This window comes from Coffea arabica, chromosome 5e (genome assembly GCF_036785885.1).
Source record: "Coffea arabica cultivar ET-39 chromosome 5e, Coffea Arabica ET-39 HiFi, whole genome shotgun sequence".
Taxonomy (NCBI): Eukaryota; Viridiplantae; Streptophyta; class Magnoliopsida; order Gentianales; family Rubiaceae; genus Coffea; species Coffea arabica.
The window spans coordinates 7680063-7700977 of NC_092318.1; the positions used below are offsets into that span (position 1 = coordinate 7680063).

General features: G+C 36.1%; 1 protein-coding gene across 3 annotated transcripts in view; it reads right to left on the minus strand.

Moving 5' to 3' along the window:
- Nucleotides 1-18849, minus strand: part of LOC113743267 (rRNA (cytosine-C(5))-methyltransferase NOP2C-like) — a 33599-nt gene extending 14750 nt beyond the window's left edge. Inside the window, exons 1-10 of one of the 3 annotated variants that reach the window (XM_027271225.2) lie at nt 18672-18848; nt 18447-18565; nt 17109-17478; nt 16433-16580; nt 12398-12535; nt 12197-12259; nt 9131-9252; nt 7985-8198; nt 6474-6679; nt 4697-4797 (exon numbers count right to left, since the gene is read on the minus strand). In XM_027271225.2, coding sequence (XP_027127026.2) covers nt 4697-4797; nt 6474-6679; nt 7985-8198; nt 9131-9252; nt 12197-12259; nt 12398-12535; nt 16433-16580; nt 17109-17478; nt 18447-18565; nt 18672-18752 — 1562 coding nt within the window. In that variant the 5' untranslated portion in view covers nt 18753-18848. Of the gene's footprint in view, nt 1-4696; nt 4798-6473; nt 6680-7984; nt 8199-9130; nt 9253-12196; nt 12260-12397; nt 12536-16432; nt 16581-17108; nt 17479-18446; nt 18566-18671 lie in introns of all 3 variants that reach the window. The other 2 variants (XM_072048383.1, XM_072048382.1) reach the window with 2 other exon arrangements.
- Between the last annotated feature and the right edge of the window lie 2066 nt (nt 18850-20915).

Genomic DNA, 20915 nt, shown 5'->3' on the forward strand with positions numbered 1-20915 from the left:
CCTTAGATTAGTAAACCTTTAGTGTTATAAATTATTAGAAAACTTAAGTTGGGTTTAAAAACCCTAATTTTGCCAATATTATAAAAGTTGATGTTTAATTGTTTTATTTATGGAGAAAGTATGTTTAAATATAAGTGATTAAGATGGGAAAGTGATTAGTGAAATAATTAAGTGTGATTATGTGTTTTAAACTAAATTAAGCTAAAACCTATGGAGTAAATTGAAAGATTATCAAATGTTTGAGGGAAAATGTATAAGAAAGAGAAAGTTGGAGTGCAAGGGTTAAAAGTGCAATTGAGGAACTTTTATGTGATTGGTTAAGCTTAACAAATATCATTTCTTGTCTTTGACTATTTAACACCTTAGGAATATGAAGTAATCACAAGACAAACAAGACAAACTTGGAGAGCAAGAGCGAGAGAGAGGAGCCGAGATTTAGAGAGAATTCTTCAAAAATCTTTAAATTTTAGCTTTCATCTTGCCTTTGGATCTTGTGTGAACAACTTAAGAGGTTGATTGTCAAGAATTGATCATCTACCTAACTCACTTGAAGGTATGCTATCTTCTTTAAAAGATAAATGTTGGGGTTTTAATTTCTAAGCTATGGAAATGATGTAGTATGTTATGATTATGGATTTATATGGTGGATTTGATATTTATATTGAAGTTTCATGGTTAATTTTAGTGTTGTTTTGCTGCTGGAAATTCGATCAAGAAGAGAAAAATTAGGGGTTTCTTGCTTTAATGCTTTCCCTAGTTGCTTTGATTGAGAAATTGATTTGTAGTGATTGTGTTTGATAATTTGCCTCACTTGATTGGTTGGTTTCTAGCAAAAATCTGATTTGGGTTAAGAAACCCTAGACTCCATTAGGTTAGCTTAGTTTAGCCTATGGCTATTGAGTTAGGGTTTGTGTAGTTGGATGTTAGAACAAGTTCTATGGTGCAAGTAAAACTAGATTAAGGATTATGGTTAGTATTTGGTGATTTTGGGCTAACTTGTGAAGGAATTTCGGACCACTCCTAAACTGATATAAGTATGGTTGTTGGGGATCAAATTGGTTAGAAAATTTACATAAGAATCATAAGAACGGACCGTACGATTGTGGCGCGCAAAACCGGCAAATCTGGGAAACTAGGACAGTTCAGGATCCGAACTTTGGCTTTGTTTTTCTCAATGTTGCGTACGGATTCAGAAGTTCCTCAAAACATGAAAGTTGTAGCCTTATAAGTCCTGAATATGCCTGTAAATTTCAGGTCAATCGGATTAGCGTATCCGGAGTTATAGATGAAATACTCAAGTCTGTTTTGAACATCAGATTCTGTGCGTTTTTTGTTTAGCTTCTGATCATGACTTTTTCGATTTTGATCCCGTACGATCTGGGTGTCAACTCCTTCATAAGAAATGTAGATCTTGGTCTCAGCTTCGAAACGGTATAAAGTGCGTCGAAATCCGAGATCCGTAGCTTCCGTTATGACCAAAATAAGATTGATCGTCAGAACTGCCTTTGATCTGGACAGTTCTGACGGGTACTTTGACACTCAAATTTCGTTCTGTTCTGAGTGGATTCAGGTCTTGGCCAAAACATCAAAGTTTTAGCCTTATGTCTCAGCTTTCTAATGCCTTTGGAATTTCCTGATTTGGTTTTGTGAGTTGGGAGTTATGGTTCAGCAAACATACCCTGTCTGTCACTCTAAAGTGCGAATTTCTGGAACAGTTTTCAATACTTTCGACCTATTTCCGTTTAGATCCGGAGTTAGGTGTCTTCATGAAAGTTATACACTTTTCTCTTAGCTTCGCAACGGTACCTCATGTACCTTGATCCGACACTCGTAGTTTCGATTAGGCTCAAAACAGTTTTGACAGCAAAATGGCTAGGCCGCCATTTCCGTTTCCATATGCCGTTTCCGCACTCGTATGTGCCGATTTTGCCGTTTTGCTTGTTTTATGTATATTAGTAGCCGTTTATGATCTTATGTGATGCAATCTTCTATTTCAGACGATGGTAAGCTAGGTGGAGCCGGTGGGGCCTACTAGCTACTCTTCGCGGCACAAATTTCAAATTTTTGCTCTTTTGTTCGTTGAGTAAGTATTCAGGCCGATCTTACGTGTTAGTTGCTTATGTGTTTCGATATGTATGAAAAGGGTACCTAGGCGAGGGTGTATTTTATCGCACTCGACCTAAACCCTAATTTGCATACATATTTGTACATGACATATGTATATGAATCATTTTGGAACTAAACCCCTTGAGCTTGTGGCTCGGGGTGACTTTTGAATAAATTTTGTGAAGTTTGTGAGTTTGGGGCCCGATCTCATGACCTAGATGGGCTATTCGAGCCGATTAGGGCTTGGTCGAAATCAGTCCAACCTAGTTGAGGTCACCAAGTTTGTGAATCCGGTTCACCGAGTATGTGGACCAAGTTTGTGACCCGAGCTTGTGAGCCAAGCTCAATTTCGTTCGCTCGAGCAAGTTTGTGAGGTGTCTGGCCAGAGAAGGTGATAAAGTGTACGGTGGGGAGAACAAGTGGAGTTCTACGGACCATTAATTGTGGTCGACGGAGTGTCGGCAGGAGATCATACATGGCACATGAATTGGCTTTGGAGCCACCTGTATTCTTATTATGTGATGTTACTTTTCTGCTTTTGCTTTACTCTTACTGTGTAGCTGTTGTTACGTGAAATTTACGCTTTTGCCCCTGTTTACTTACTAAGCATATAGCTTACCCCTTTCCTTTTGTTTTTCTTAGCAGGGGCCGACGCGAGGACTTTTGGCATACACTAGTATAGTTAGCTTTGCTTGTAATAGTTGAACAATTAGGATGTTTGTTTTTGTTGTGGTGGTTTGTATAAGGACCCTCCTTAGGGTCTACATTTTGGTTTTGGTTGTAATGATAATGATGTAATAGTGTGAGCAGGTACTTTTGGAGAATGTAATTATAACTCTTTTGGAATTGTATATAGTATGTATAGTACTCTTTTGAATTTTCTGGCTTTTATTGTTTTAAGTTTTGAGTCCTGGCGCGAGCTAGGCAGGCGGCCCGCCGATATCCTTGGGTTCGCCCTTGGGAGAAGTGGGGTCGTCACAATAGGAGTTGCAGTAACTCTCTGTTTTGGTAATTTTACTGTTTTGGCAATTAGCATTTCAGTTTTTACAATCTTAGAGTGAATAAGAAATGTCTCTGCTTTGATAATACTAGTGGTCCGTTTGTCAGGTTGTTTTTTGGGGGTTTTCATAAGAATTCAACTATAGATGTGTTTTACAAAAACATTTGATGTTTTTTAGGAGTTTTTCTTAAACGTTTTTAGAGATGGTGGTAAACCCCCTTGCACCTTCCCCTCCCCTCCCCTCCCCTCCCCTCCCCTCCCCTCTGCCACCCTCCCCATTTCTCCTCTTCCACCAACTCTAACAGTATCAGGGGTCAAAGGCGAGGTACCGGGTAAGAGGTGGGTAGGAAGGACGGGGGAGGGGGTGGCAGGGGCAGGGAGGGAGGAGGCTGGTTGGGGTTCCTCAGAGTGATTGCTAGAGTTTCATAATTCCCTTCTTCTTCTTATGCCTTCTTCAACTGCAGTTCTCTATACTTTTCTTTCCTGTTTCTTTTCTGATCTTTATGCCTGCATTTTTTAGTTCCTACCAATTCTAAGCCCTGTAAACTGTGCTATAGACAATTGGGGCCTACCAACAACTTTAGGCTGCATCACTCCCCCAAGCACAGCCTCTATAAACCAATACCCACCCTCAGTTGATCCTCTTAATGACCCAAAGTAAGGAATCTCATTCTCGGTAAATACAAAACCAGAAGACAAATTAAACCCACCAAAGGGAGATTATATTTCCATGAAAATTGGTCAAAGGACAAAAAATATTCCACCAAAAGCCTGTGACATGCACAACCCTCTTGCCAAATTCGATCTAAACTTCTCATAGGTTAGAAAGAGCAGTCTTCTCAGTCCCAGGCAACATCCTGCTGAAAGTAACCGATTGTAAGCGGGATATAGAAGGAAACTGGTGGAGAGTAAAAGAAGTGGGGTAAAAGATTAAGGGGAATGGAAGTGGAGGACAGAAAGGCTGGGAGGGCAGGGAGAGTTTGAGAAAGTAGGTTGGCCAGGGGATGGGATTAGAGAGGGAGGAGAAAGGGGAAAGAAATGGAATGAGTTAAAGGTAGCAGAAACAGAAGATAGTGAAGAAGGGGAGAGAGAGATAATGAGAAGAAACAAGGAAAAAACTTTGCATGGGAAAGAAGTCACAATTTCATTGCTGGTACTACTCACAAATGGTACTACTCACAAATCCTAATGTTCGTCAAAGCAAACAACTTGAAGAGGCAAATGTTCAATTTTCAGAAAGCCAATGCATTTATAAGCATTTTTATCAGGGGGAAAAAAACTGTTTACTGAAAACCATTTCTTGTTACTACATAAACACGGACTATAAAAATTATAACAAGAAAAAGAAACTAGACAGATAAATGTCATCTTACAGGCCCTAAGTTAAGCAAACATAGAGAACAGTATAGATAAATGTTTAAGAAAGACGATAAGAGTAAAATCAGAAAACAAGCAAGAGAATCAGATAAATACATCTCTTGAGATCATAGAATGACACAATTAAAACTTAATGAGGATTATCCACATATACACCATAAAAAAATGTAGAGCAACAATAAGTTGGTAAAATTTACAAATATCCATACTTACGTGGAATACACAATAACCCCACCCGGACGAACTAGTTGAACAGCTTGATCAAACATTCTTTTCTGGTATTTGGCATGATTCCTCAATGATTCTACAGTTTCCTACATAAGATATCAGACACATTCAATGTTCTTCCATCTTTTTTTAATTTTATTTTTAGTAGGGGATGGGTGGGATTTAAGAAGAGGGTGGGGGAAGGGGGATTCAAACCCAAGATCTGTAAGTCTTGAAGCCTCGACCTCAAGCATCAGACACATTCAACGTATTCCATCCAAACATTTGTCGGAAAATTTTCCAATGCACAGAAAATGGAATGACATGGATGCAGTTATCAACCGTACCGTTTGAATCAAAAGAACAAAAACAATATGTATGCTTCTAAATCTATGAAACTTATCCATGCCCACAAGCCCCCCGAGACAAGAAAAGGACAAGGTTAAGAAAACAGAAAAGGAATAAGGAAAGAAAAAATAATATCAAGAAACAAATTTTAATCTTCATGGAACCTTTTCCACAAGGGGAGAATGGTGTAAACAATAGGGATAATTTCAGAAACCTCCCTCGAGGTTTTTGACAATTTCACCTAGTTCCCTTGAGGTTTCAAAAATTACATATACAGCCCTTGAGTTTACCGTTTTGGCAACAAAAATTAATCAATGGTTAAAATTTTGAATGAATAACCCAAAATGCCCTCATGAAATTGTGAAGTTCATTTTACCTTCTTATAAAATTCTTTAAAAAAAATATGGAACATGCACAAAATCTCAAACCTATTTTCAACCCTCATTTGTACTATTTTAAACCTTTCATATTCCCACATATCATATTAGTACCATTATCACCATGACCACCACCACCATCAGTTCCTAAATTCTAAAACCACAATCTAAGTTTCAAAAAAAAAAATAGCACTATTAAACTCAAAAAAATTCACTAACTGCATTAATATAACATCCTATCCCTCAAATGTTGGAGTACCAACACCAGCCCCATCCTTTTTCAACATTTAGCTTACATCTTCTATTCATCTCCAGATCCTCTGAGCAAAGCTAAAACTAATTTTTAATATGTTAAAATTGTGTTTAGGACATAACTAGTTATCCCACGAGTGAATCTGGTTTTTGTTTCCATTAAATGTCTAATTGTGTGATGCATTCATGTGCACAAGATCAGGAGCGGATTGTTTAATTGCATGAAAATATTAAATATTAAGGTTACTATGGTCATTTTATAGGGCCAAGGAAGGAAGTATAATACTGAAAACCTCAAGGCTACTAGGTAAAATTGTTAGAAACCTCGAGGGAGGTTCCTCAAGGTTTCTGAAATTATCCCTAAACAATATTGTCCAGGCATTAACAAAATGCTTCAGATGAGCTGGATGTGCAAGGTGCAAACAAAAAATTAAAAAAAAATGACAATGTTAGGACAAAGAAGAAGTTAGTGAAACAAATGAAGATAGCATGACAAACAAATTAAGGAATACAAGTCACATACTAAGTTTGAGAATATCTCCACCTAATTGCAATACTTTAGTATACCAATTCAAATTGTGAAAAGACAAAAGAAACACGAGGATGATACTGTCATCGAAAACCAGCAATCTAAATTTTAGATGTACTACATTTACCAAAGTTCAGCAATTTCAAATCTCTTACAAAAAAGTTGTAAAAATACAATGCCTTGCAATCAAGTTGTACACTATGATGGCAATACATGAAAGGGGAGGGGCAGAATGATGGCTAAGCATAATATGTAATGCCTTTCAGAAATGCCTTACCTCTCCAGCAAACAGTCGAGGTCGAAGACCAAGAGCAGAACAAGGAGCATCTAAAAGAACCCGGTCAAAAGAATTTGGAAGAAAACCTTTGGACTTTTCAACTCTACCACCCGAACAGTGATTTCTTCCAGGCCCATTTCTCATTTTCCGCATAATCTTTCTCTCCACAGCTTTGCTAGAATAAGTTCCATTTTTGGAATTTACATCTGAAAAAAGGTTGAATAAGACCAACTGACTGAAGAGTGTAAAGTGAAATAATTTTAGGTAACCATATAGAGCAAGCAACAATCCTAGACAAAACACGAAAGGGAAACTAATGGGTGGTATCTAAAGGAATAGAAGTAAAGGGGAAAAAAAAGAGTAAGTACTGCATGGTAAAGTTGAGAAAACTAAATTCAAAAGCCCATAGTTCAAATTTTCTTCTTTTAAGGCGGGGCGGGGCCGGGGGGAAAGAATTGCAGGGTCACAGGCAACTCAAAATAAATAAACAGTTAATCTGGAGATTAAAAAATAAAGAGATGGTGTATTATATGCAAAATTAAACTAAGTAGCATGGTAAAAGAATATGCAATGGCTACAAAAACACCTTTTGGGTATTTGGTTGATGAAAAACAGGATAGTTGATTGGAGGATATGAACACGTGTAAGAAATTAGCTGATTCTAATTTAAGCAGGTAAAATCCAACCTTATCCATTCATATTTTGGAGACATCCAAAAGAAATCAAGACTACCATCAGAGTTCCAACCTTTTTCCTATTTATACGAAGCCATAAAAGTTAATTCTGCTCGTTGAGTTATAATTTCATATTTCTGCCTTTCTTCTTTAAACCATTATTACCTTGCCCTTTTCTGTTTCCTCAGTAAGAGTAATCAGTTTTTCTTATTCCTTCGCTTGATTCATAACTCAATCGTTAGCATTATCCCCACATAAGATTAATTTGTGCTAAAATTATATCTTCAAACCGTACAAGGCACTTAAATACAAATTGGTTCCTGAGAAGAAGAAATTTGATAGAATGGACACAGAAATGAACTAGAAATCTATTGGCATCATTTTGAGTTCATTTTATCACTGGATTCTATAAAAGTGGTCAATGAATCAGGTCAGATTTAGCTACTACACACATGACAAGTTTAAGGAACCAAGAACCGTTATTCTGACAATCAACCTTCATATTTTTACCAGGCAGAGAGAACTAAAAGCAGAGAGGGACTAAGGGAGCATAAATATAACCAGCAAGATGAATATGCTGGCATAATTGGGAGAAGGTGATAAACGAAGAAAGAAATTAACTGTTGTTAATCAATCTTTGAATTAAACCCCCAAAATAATCAGCAAGCGTAAGCTGTCTTCTGAATGAAGCATTGAGGTTGTCATAGCCGGAACTTGAAGCTAGATCCTACTAGGTCTCAGAATTTTTACTTGGGGAAGTTTAAACCATACAGAGTTATCCTCATATACCATGTAGCGCTCTTCAAATCCAAGAAGACTGTGGAATAAAAAACTAACCGCAACTTTGGGGAACCAACTCAGCATCCAAATCATCAGAAGCAGCCATTGATGTTTTCTCTATCCTTTCCTCAATGCCAACAACATCTTGAGGAAAGTGTGATGCAGCCAAATCATCAGATTCACTTCTACAGACAGCTTTGAGCGCATCAAGCTTGTATGGGGTGATGCAAGTCAGGCCCATCTCAGCTGCCAACTTTTTAATATCAAGTACCTAGGGTTTTTTCAAGGTCAAAGCTAGGTAAGGAATAAATGTTAACCAGAAACAATAAAATCCCATAGGAAGCAATGTAATCTATTGCAAAAAAAGCTTAAGGTCAATGAAGAAATATAAATTCTCCCAAGAGTATCAGATAACTTGCTAAATGTATATAAACTTCTTATATGAAGCCAACTGATGCAAGACAAGGATTCAGAGAAATGTGTCGGCATCATTGGAGATCAAATCTTCAAGTTCAACTGGAAAAAGCAAATCTCACCTAAGAGCATCAAATGACTTGCAAAAAATTATACAAAACAATCTTATTGGCTCCAAATGATGGAAGAAAAGGATCATTGAGATGATGGGAGATTCTTAGTGTTTAATGACAATACAGAATGCAATCCAGGAAAATTGAGCAAATTTTCAGTACATTTAAAGATATAAAAGATATGGCATACATTCTCAAACTTTAAGCTGCAATCTACCTCATATGTTCATCATGGTGTCCACTGCTCGAATTAAGTATTACTAAGCATTGCGTTAAGAAGCATATAAGGATAGAAGCCAATGCTTATTTTAAAACAATCAGATATCATTTTAAGATCTAACACTATCCATATGTTCTGCTTGAAGATTAAGTTGTGAATTCGTATGGCAGCATCAGTGCCTATCTGGTTCATATGAATTATGCAATTGATCAATAATATGTACCGGTTTTGCAACACATGGAAATACTCAATTTTAATAATTATAAAAAATGACTCTTAATAATCACATGGTCAACATCTAAAAAATTTTGAAACAGAATAAATAGGTGTCCTTTTACAGTGTTGAGTAATCTCAAGTTAAAAAAAATACCCGTTAAATTTACAAGATTCTGTAAGGAAGCCAAATTACATAACTCTTTTTATGCTAAAATCACCTGTTAGGTACAGATGATGCACCTTATTGTGAGATCTGTCAACTGCAATGACCTCTCCTTCATCCTGCATTAGGATCGCTATTGCAGTGGTTTTTCCTCCAGGAGCTGCACACATGTCTAATATTCTTTCACCCCGTTGTGGATCTACAGTGCAAAATGGGAATATGTCACGCACTCACACAGAGAGGGAGGGAGGGGGTGAGTAAGAAAATGCTGAACAAATATATTTTAGAGTGACAAGTTGCTATAATCTTTATTACTTTTGAGGTTCAACATGAAGATCTCCTCAGTAACAGGACATGAATGGAAATACAGTTGTTCGTAAAAGGGTCAGTACTAATGGTTTGTAAAGACTGCCTACTCTAGAAAGTGCTTAGTTAAGGAGATGGTGTGTAGACCTAGATGTGATTCTGATAAGGCCTTAAGCCCCTTGCATCTTGTGTATTGCAACTTAATTCTAAACAATTTCCTATTGAGCATGACTCTCAATGTGTTTTATTAGTACCACATCAGAGGCTGTGCCCATATCAGACATGAGCCCTCGGAAGTTGTTTTGTAAAGTCACTCATCTACTTCAACTTTTCCTTCAGAGGCAAAAATGGCCTTGAATTTTTAGGAAGATTGCAATCCATAACTTTTTTCTGCTTCCTTTGTAATGTTTTTCACTACATTCACAAAACGTCCCAATAACTTCATTCTGATCCTTGACTGAGATTCAATTTCCTTGGATTAATACCTACCTACAAGCACCAAAAACTAGCCAAGGAAAGTAGTAAGAAAGATGGGAAATGGAAAATGACTTCATTCAAAATTTTAATTCTTTCTCTTGTTTGGTAAACCAAGAAAAGTAGGAAGAAAGATGGGCAAAATTCCTAAGAAAATAATATTTTTGTTTGAATTACAGATTGTAAAAGAAATGGAAATGGAAAAAGTAAATAAAGAGAAAGATTCATTTACTAATAATATTGAAGTTGCTCAACTGATGACCTTGTTTATAAAAATAAACAAAAGTTGTAAAAAAAGAAAAGTAAATTTTCATTGATCAACAATTTTATACTGACAATCTCTCAAGTAAATTGTTTTTTTAACATCTTTTCCAGAAATGGCTGATATGTAAACAATTAACTAGCCCAGTATGAGTGATTCAAACCATCTTTTTTCCCAAATAAATTTGCATGTATAACATCTTTTTTCCCAAACTAAAATATGCAGATAACCTTGAGTTAAACCATGGATAAATAGGTCGGAATGTTGTTTTTGATGTCATAAAAATAAGGTCAGACTTATCCTAACAGAAAACAAGAGAAACATTTCCGAGATATAAAAAAGCCAAGTCGAACCATAGTATGTCCCAATCTCCAGCTCACCAATAGGTCCATTTGCCAGAAGAAGATGAGGTCCTGGGTTCCACTCTCAAACCTTCTTTTTCCCCTCTCCCTATAAGGTTTGGAGTCTCCCTTAACCAAAATACTGTAAAGTCGATAAGATTATTAATATAATTTTAACTAAAATGTAATTAGAACTCAATTGCACTAACTAATCATCCCAAAAAAAAAAAAAAAAGGGTCAGTGATCCAAATCAAAGATTTGACATGGAATGGATCTGCTTTCTTTTTTTAAGGTAATGGATCTGCATGTTAACCGTTCTCACTTCAGAACCCTTGTATCTCCTTTCCTACCCAGAACTGTCCCCTATTTCTTTTGAATAAAATAATACAAAGAGCTACATGCCCCTAAAACAATAAAAATGCAGATGAGATGTGGGTTTAGCCAACTATTGTAACAGATATCAGAGACTAAAATTTATGGTTTTGGCAACAGTAATGGCCAAAAATTTGAAAAATGCATTCACTTTCAAAGAACTGGAAAGGCTTACATTATGCCTCTGGTTCGGGAGAGTCATTTCGCATGCCTAACTGGGATGCTAGCCTATGATGTTTTGCCTACATGTCAAAAAGATTGCCAAGGATTCAAAAGCAGTCCATTCTCGATATTTCAAAGTTGCCTCAGGTAAAATGCCAAACAAATTTCATGTCACTTGCAAAAGAAAATCAACAAAACACAAATATGGACATGCCAAAAAGACACCAAGTATACATTAGCTATTAAGCAAGGAGTGAATATTATATCTCAATAAGGTGTAGCATAAACCTGATTTCTGATGAATTACAAAAACAAAGGGTTATATTAGCTTCTTGATTTTTTTTTTTTGGGTTTTGGAGGGGGGCGGACCTTTCTGAACGGTAACTATGAGAAAACATAAGATGTTGCATATGCATTTGTTCAGATGAGCCTTAAAATGCCCAAAAAAAAAATCTTCAAAACTCAAGTACGTCAGTTCAAACAATCTTGTTTCAAGACGACTCCTTGTTTTTCAATATTCAGCTACACTAACATAATTTAAATGCGCTGCCAATCTCCAAATAAGACCATTTATCAAGTTCATCCCACAATCTTTTAATATCATAGCTTTATAAACGATGGATCTAAGCCAGGCTCATTGTCATCTGTGTGCTAGAAATTTTCTTGATCCAAATATTCAGTACTGAAATAACAGATCTTAGCCGGTTAAATTTAAAAAAATCCAAGCTCATGAATGCGAACACACAGGAAACAGAACCACTAAAAGGACAGACTTCAATACAATCTAATGAAGTGCAACCAATTGAGCCTTAACATTACCAAATGAACATTGAAGGCGTGACAGGACCATGATTCAAAAAGAGATGGGCATTGGTTATGCTTCAAGGACCAAAAAACCTGATTTCTCATATCCCAAAGCTCTCAAGATGGTATGCAGCATTGCAACAAGCAAAAAAACTCTATCCCTCCTTAATCCACATGACAAACCATAAAAGACCATCCCTGTTCATCCCCAAGTACAATTCCTTACAAACAACATGACCAGAATGTAGATATCACTACTCAGACGTTGCTCAGAGAGCTACTTCAACTAAAAGATCAACTAAATCAATTGTATGAACATATGTCAAAAGAGAGAAAAGAGGAAAACAGCGAGATAAATGCATCACATGAATTAGTCTAAATAACTAATCAATTGCAACTAAATAAATTCGTTAAGATTTACCTAAGGCACGTGCTGCAATGATGCTTGGCAGGTTCTGAAGAAAAATCTCTCCCTCAAGCAAATCTTCCAATGAAAAATTACCTTATTAGCTAAAAGACAAGAACCACTTTATCAAAACCACAATTACAGGGAATCAAGGTTGTAAAGAAAGTGTACTCTTAATGCCACAGTTACGCTTTAACCAAAAATGTATGTTCATACCATGAAAAGATGGGAGATCAAATACTCTACAATTCATATCGACTGCAACTCCTACTGGTACACGAAACATACCAGCTCTTGACAACATAGTAATTCCTTGGCCGATATAGAGACCATTTCTTTCAAAGTAATAAGGATCTGTAAAAGAGTTAATATTAGCTCTCCACAGGACTCGATGGTATCTTCAATATATTTTTCTAAGACCAAAATAAAGTAGAATGTTAAACAAGGAATACAAAACTTCAATTAATTTATAAGAAGCCAATCTGCTAAAAGAATGGATTTTCACAAAAAATAGATTCATCAATCTTTGACTTCAATCATAAAGATCTAAAATGATCTGAAAAAGGAAGAAGTTATCTGAAGTTTCTCACCTAAGAGCAGTTAAAATTATATACCAAACATAAACTGACCCTATTAAATAGAGCTAAAGCACTTTCTCGCTGTGCAAGCATTATAGTTTGACAAAAGTAGTACCAATTAGTTCATGAAATATATATTGCAGAGGTATAATCTTTAACTGTTATCTCATTGGATAAGTTTTCAGTTACTGCTAGTCAAATGCATACAGGAGATCAGAGTACCAAACAACCCAAAGATGTTTCTTCTTTCTTTTGTACAAGTATATCCTCTATCAGTTATATACACTTGCAATCTGACACCTGATACTTAATAAATCACCTGAAAGGGAATGAATCCTACCATTTATTTGAAAAGAAAGTATCAAGTCACTAAAGAATGATAAAAAATTAAAGTAAGAAGTGGCGAAACATGTGTGTAGTTAAATGCTACAAAGGTGAAAGAGAGAATAGGGCTAAACCTAACCAGCTTTCAGAACATAAAAGTTATTCAGGAACCAACAAATATATCTATTCATCTCACTGTATATAAAATAATCAATCACTATAAACTTGTGTACCACATTCTTTGGAGATCTTAAAGCTACTTGATAAAGTAAAGCTTCACAAAGTATACATGATACTCCTTAGTGACATAAGTAAACTCATACTTTATCACAAAGAGCCAAGGTAAAGGTAACCCATGTAAGACTAAAATACATGAAGAATTTTTTTAATATTATAGTGCCTCGCAAATTGCATCCTCACAGGCCAGTGCATGTTCTCAACATGCAGACAGACAAGGCTTTGATAAGGCAGCAACAAAAAACATTAACACCTTAAAATCTTCCATAAACTAGACATGGCATACATTTTTTTTTTAAAGCCAAATGCTTGATAACTTGGTCAAACAAACAAGATCTGAAATTCTGACTTATACACATCCCTCAACAGCCCAACCACCATGGCCAAACATGAATAAGTATGAGTCAGGTCAGACATCTCACTACCTATCATAAGAACTTGGTAAATCGCTACTAGTGTTACCAATGAGATATCCCATTCTTGTGCTAGTAGCTTAGCCCTCACTTGTTTGCATGAACAGAAACCAACACGGCTGCATCCGAAAGCAACACGGACACATAAATGATGTTAATGTCCTATGGAATCTTGAACACACAAGTGACACACAAAAGAGTTGTAAACTTATAGTCTCCATCCCAAACTGAATATCTTATTTCCCTCTTCAATATGCCAAAAAAAAAATACTCCATGAAGTATATAATTCTTTACTTCCTGCAGCATAATGTAAAACCTTAAAAAATAATGGCTCAGAAACTGTTAGGCTTTGATTATCTATTATGGTGACCCTTCACACTATATTTATCAAACTCTTTCTTAGTACATTATCCAATCAAACCACGATGTTCAACAGGCACAGTGGGTCTCCACGACTAATGTACAACATCATAATCTTTCACCAAATGATGGGTTATTTAAACAGTCCTATGGTAACTGAAAATTTAAATATGTTCATTTCCATTTCATCGTCATGTGATTTCTACTTCATTAATGAAATGACACCAAAAATTAAGTTGAGATGTTAACATCATGGTAAATTCTTAGGTGTCAGGTGACGCGGTCATGGTGATGCTCAAAAAGATGATCATTCATAGTACAGAATAAGTTTCAAATTCCAAACATTTGTGTCCTTTTTCTAGCTTCATTCATAAAATATGCAGCTTCATCAACCTCAATCTTCGGCCACAAAATTGAAACGAAATTAATCATTTCATGTGACAAGATGAACAGTATCCAGTAGACTATGTTTCTCCTTCACCTTGTTGATTCTTTTTCTTTTCCACCCAATAAATCTTCAGATGCTATGAATAATTGGTCTACCTAACAACTCTTGCCCAAGGATCTTAGGTCCCGATTATCAATTCAACAGTTCAAGCTAATGTTACATGTAATAGCACATAATGAACCACGGTTCAGGAAATACTACCCACAAGCAATTGAGTATATCTGTTAAAGCAGAACTGAATTTGCACAACCCACTACCAAAGTATCGACATTGAATCTTTCTTAGTTCTCGTAAAAATTTGATGCATAATATGGTACTAAACCTTTTGTAACATACACCTCCACTTCTCTAGTCTCTTATGCACATAGTTTTAGATCTATTCCGACTTAAAAGTATCCAAAGCCATATCCATAGCACCCTATCGACAACTTGTTATAAAAGTTGGGGAAATAGGAAGAGCAAAAGGTATGAAAACAAAGATGTTAACCATTTTATCGTGCTTATTTTGTTTTAGCAACCAAAAAAAAATTATCCTTGCTGAATCATGCTCAGGTTGTCTACCCTTAAAGAATCAGAAAATATAGGATAGGAAATACATTGAGTGACAGTTGGAGTTGAGGTAAGCTGATAGACTTTGGACTCTCACAACTTCTAAGCATACATGCATACAAATCAACCACCTGTTTGGTTGTTACTTGGGAATGATAATGATAATCACTATCAAAAGCCCCCTCAATGACAATGAGTTTTTGGTATTCCTTTTCACTTGTTAGGTTTGTCTCTTCAATGAGAATCTATTTTGGTTTTTCTTCTTTTTTCCACTTTTTTTAATCTCTAAATATTTCTTTTCTTTTTTTCTTTCACAACATTTCCTACTTCCTCAATTTCTCAGCATCCCATCTGCAAATAATCTATGAAGAACCCAACACACCCAACAGCCCCAATTTAAAATTCAACACATATTAGAAAACCCAACCTCCAATAAAAAATGTCTAATCATTAACCTTGAAAGTTTTTCAAATCTTGAATGCAATTGAACCACTGATGATCAAACAAACATTCACAATCAACTCATCTATTCTTCTTTGCATGATTGTTACATCTTAAACAAAGGGCTGGTAAAGTAAACTTGACCTGATTGTTCTTCCAGAACATATCCCGTTGAGGTTTGAGGCTTCTGAAGCTGATTTTGAAAAGGGGTCCTACTCTTCTTTGATTAAATTTGCTCAACATGTTCCTGGCTATTGAATTTTGAATATAAGGAGTAAACTAGTCTCTTGGAGAATTTGACAGGAGGAGCTTTGGGCTATGAGACTGGGTTTGAAGCTTTTGCAAGAAAGATGGAGGAATAAGAGAGACAACTGATGAGAGGTGAGAGAGAAGAGAGATGGAAGAATGGGGAGACAAGAGAGAATAAAAAGAAGAGAAAATACTTTGGAGTATTTTTTTGGTGATAGTGGAGCAGAAGTGTCCAATTTGGTCAGGAATGGGGAATACACACTTTTAGGACTTCCATTATCATAGATTGATTGTCAAAGTAGTGTACCAAACACTGACAATGACTATCATTAATGAGCATTCCCATTAAGGACCCCCTATCCCCCCTCCCCAACCAAATGGCTTGCAAATATTTACGGACTAACATTGAAATTTAATGGCAATAATGAAGTCGATGCTCAGAGGACTCCTCAGATGTTCAAGAAGACATCATTTGTGAAGGCATGCAAATAGAAGGATACAAGTTGATTTTTCTATATTAGTAGAGTATTCTAGTACAGATTCTTTGGCTTCCAAATACTTGGAGCAAAACAATAATAATAGTTGAATTCTTCATGTAAAAGAATACTTAAATCACATGGTACAAGGTGCTCAAGACCATAAAGTTCTTGCCTGCTGGTGATCCCTGCAAAATGGTCCCGCGTGTAATATTAGCACCCCATCCACCATCAGCACCAGGCTGCTCCACAGCAACAGAAACTGCAACTACATCGCCTTTCTCAACATGGGCGCTGCAGGCTAGAACACCAGGCACATACACCTAGAATGAGAAAACAGTATGAGGGGAGAGAAAAAAGGAGGAGGTATCACGTAAACTTTATCATGTTTGCAGACAGAATTTGCCTTAATACAGCTATATATTTAACAAAAGAACAGTGTCAATAGCCGTCCAGAAACAATTTTGATTCACAGACACAGTTTCTTCTCATCAGATGAGAAACTAAGTACATGCAACATGCACCAGACTACGCTAGTTTCTAAAAGACTGCAAATTTATATTAATAACACCAGTTTTTTGCTTCTTTGTTTTTTTCCCCTTTTTTTTCAACATTCTCGTCAATAATAACAACTGACTCCACCAGAAAGTAGAAAAAGCGACAAAGAAGCAAGAATTGATGCTAAACAGTGGCATTAAGTAGACACCCTCATAAGAAAAATTAATCCACATAATTTCATACATGGGTCAAATAGCTCAGGCAGTCATATCAGAGGAAAGACTTTAGTACTTAATAAAAGTTGTAACCATATGGCAGAAGTCATCTTGCAGAAGCTAGAGTAACATGATTACCTGAGCCCCACGAAGTACAGCCTCTGCACATTTCCTACTAACTATAACCTCCTTTGGAGATTTCCCTCCACTTAATCCATAGTCAATAGCATGCGGTCCTGACCCTCTGACAAAAATTACATGGTCTAGCCCAGGTATCATACACTTTGAAACAAGATTGTTCTGAGCATATGTTCGTCGTGTGTCAGCACTTTCACCAATCTCTATGGGTTTTGAACAGAAATCCTCCATATGTTTACGATCATTTGATATTCTAATCATACCATTAAGCAACCCTCTTTCCTGTAGAATGGCAGAAAGTTTCTTGATGACAGCATCACTTGTTGACTTGAGTGTGTTTACACGAATACAAGAGTAACATGATGGACGCCTAACAGAATGTTAAAGTATAAATTTTCAGATGAGGCCAAAATGCAAGCAAAATTACACTCTTTCACATTTCATAGAGGTCAATAATCACAAGTTCTGGAAGTTAATCAGATTAATAGTCGCAACATGTCAATACCCATCAAAAACAAGAACAAACACACATAAAGAAGAAAAAAAGGCCAGGTGTAGCACAATAAGCATAAATGTGCAGCTAGTGTACTTCCAACATACTGCTGAAAAAATATAATAGGAGAAAAAGAAACATTTATTCAAGTAATATTGTCCATGAAAGGCCACCTTTATCAATCTACACAATCGCTGAAGAAAAATGGGAAAAGGACGGTGATTTCCTCGCCTCACAAGTGTCCAATTTCTAAGGCCAAAAAAGAAAAACCAAGCACTAATTTCTCCGGCATATTTAGCCTTAAGGGAATTTCAAAGTCATCTACATATAGGGAAACCAAAATTTGCCAAAATCCCACCCAATTGGATTGCAATAATAAGCCACATTGTGAGAACATCTAGAAGCCTGATATTAGCATTTAGACATCTATCACAATCCATTGGACTTTAAATGTTCTCATTAATTATTGAGTTCAAACAGATGTGTGCATGGAATTATTGAACCGTCTTGCAGTCCAAAATTCAATAATTCATTATTTTCTCACTCAAGTTTAAGTATTGAGCTATGGACAAACAATACCTACTCCAAATTAAGCTACACTAAAATTCTTCACCGCAATAACTACATTCTTCTAGCTTAAAAAAAAACTACATTCTTCTATCTAACACTTTTGAAAACCCGCTATTATCAAATATATTAAAGCCACAAAACATACAAACAAAAAATTGCGTGAAAGTATTATGCACAATAAAAAAATTCCGATAAGGAAGCACAGGAAACTGCAAATTAGAACGGTGAACAAAAACTTGATCACAAAAATTCAAAAAAAGGAAAAAAATAATTACGTCAGGGCTTCGGAAATTCGGGAGAAATGCTCCGGCCCGTAAGCGTTGATGAAGTATTCTTCCACCTTAGGGTTCCATTTCAAGCTCGGCTTGTAGCAATAACGCTCTGACAAATCCATCTGCAGAAGAACAGAGTCACAGGCGTTACTGTTTTGGTACAACCTCTGTAATTAGTGCGTGAGTGTGTGAGAGAGAAAGAGGAAAGGGTAGTCGTGCAGTACTCACTTGGCCTTGGCTTTGGCGGTGGAGAGGGAGTGAGGAGGTTTTGCAAAGGGTTTTGAGCACGTGCCCGGCTTTCTTGATCATTGAATTACGAAAATGTTGAAGGAAGACGGAAACGGAAAGCCCAGCGTGTCGAGGATAACGGGCCTTTGTGCCGTCCGGTATTTTATTGGGACGGTGTGGCCTGGGTCTCTTTTTGGGTTGGCGCGCTGTAGCGGGGAGAAGTATTGATTAATTTACATTCAGTCCTCAAAAAATGGTTAAAAGTATCACTTCGGTATCCTAAAAAGAGGATGTGTTCCAATTCAATCCCCAAATTCACTATCATTTAGTCTCTAAATGTTAACTAAATGTGAGTTATTCATCGTAAAGCCCAGACAAAAAGCAGATTTTAGGATTAGAGAAGAATTTATCACTTTAGGAAGCTACTATTGGACTATCTTATAGAAATTGGGACTCAAATTAATTTTCCATAATTGTGGATAGATGATTACGATGAAGTTATAGATGGCACAGAAAAAAAAAAAAAAAGAAGCCAATTTATCGGCTAATATTCCAAAACCCGATTGAATGCATTAGGTATTACTATTTAATTAATTTGGAATTTCATGACCCTTTTTGACTTGGAGTAATTACAGAGAAGTGGGTGGCTGGGGAGAAAGGGAGCAATGTTAAAAATTAAGAAACTAAATCGCACTATTTGTGAATGATTCTTGGAAATTGGAGTTTTCCAGATGCCCAAATCACACACCTATTTAGCTCCCACTCATATCATCACTCTTTCCTCTTGGAGTGTTCTAAAAACATTACTCTTACTAGACACAAGATTTTTTCAGGATGGAAGCCGCCTGGTATGTGAGTTTCAGGGATATCCCTATTCATAAATCTGAGATCTACATTTGTAAATTCAAGTGCCTAGATGATCAATTAGGCAATGAGTTGTTATAATCAATAAATTTTCAAATTACGTGTCCAAACTTCTTTAAAGAAACGAAACAAAACTAGAGTCCTGATAGAGTATTGTTACGGTGATATTCAAAACTTCTCAATTCATATCCAAGTTGAAAGATAGGGGTTTTTGGCAACATTTTCCAAAGAAAAAAAGAAAATGTCAAGCATGGCTTAAAGGAGTCTAAAATAACTTGTGTCAAATTTTCTCTCGATGCTTGGATCAAGAAGAGATCCTACAGCATCAAAAATCAAAGATCCTATGGCTAAAATATGGGGACAAGAATACCATTTTTTTTTATCTATCCATAATTATCTACAAATGGAAGAATTGCATGTAGAGTCTGAAAGACAAATATGAAAATTGGCAACTAGAGATAGAGAAGGTGAAAAAAGCCATTGTGGGCTTGCTTATAGGCAAAAACAATGCTAACTAAAGCTACTATAATGAAGCTTGAGTCGTGCTTAATAGCACTGTCCTAAAAAACTATTTCAGACGATTGAAATGTTTCCTTGGGATTAAACAACCATTCTTCTTGTTATAAACAAGAGTAACAGAAAATAACGTTAATAAAAGAACATTGTGAACGTGCTTGACTTTTGTAACCAATGAGATAAGAACTTAATCTTCTCGATGAAAAGAGTCAAACTTTTATCCTAATTTGTAAAACGTAAAAGACAAATTTGCAAAACACAAAAGAAAAATAAATTTTACTTCTTGCTTGCTGTAAAACTATCTTGGGTCGTGTTTAACCCACGCGCATGGGGGCTGCAAATCCGTTAGTTTGTGCAAATCCGTCAGTTTGTACTGAAACGACTCATGCTACTGCACCACCACCAAGGGTGAATACATAACCACTAGTAGATTTTGTCTCATTTGAATGCGAGATCCAATTGGCATCACTATACCATTCTAATACAGTGGAAAATCCACAATATAAGATACCATAATTCATGGTACCTTTCAAATATTTCATTAGTCTGACTAATACAAACCAATGCTTAGTATTAAGATTATGAGTATATCTACTCAATCTACACACAGTATAAACTATATTAGGTCTTGTGAAATTCATCAAATGCATCAGACTCCCAATAATCTGAGCATATTTAGACTGAGCAATTGGGTCACAATTATTTTTCTTTAATTAAGTGTTAGCATCATAAGGAGTACTTACAAATGTTGCATTATAATTTTCAAATTTCCTAAGAAGTCTTTCTATGTAATGTTCTTGTGACAACATTATTGTGACGACCCCACCTTCTCCTAGGGCATACCCTAAAAGTTAGCGGATCACC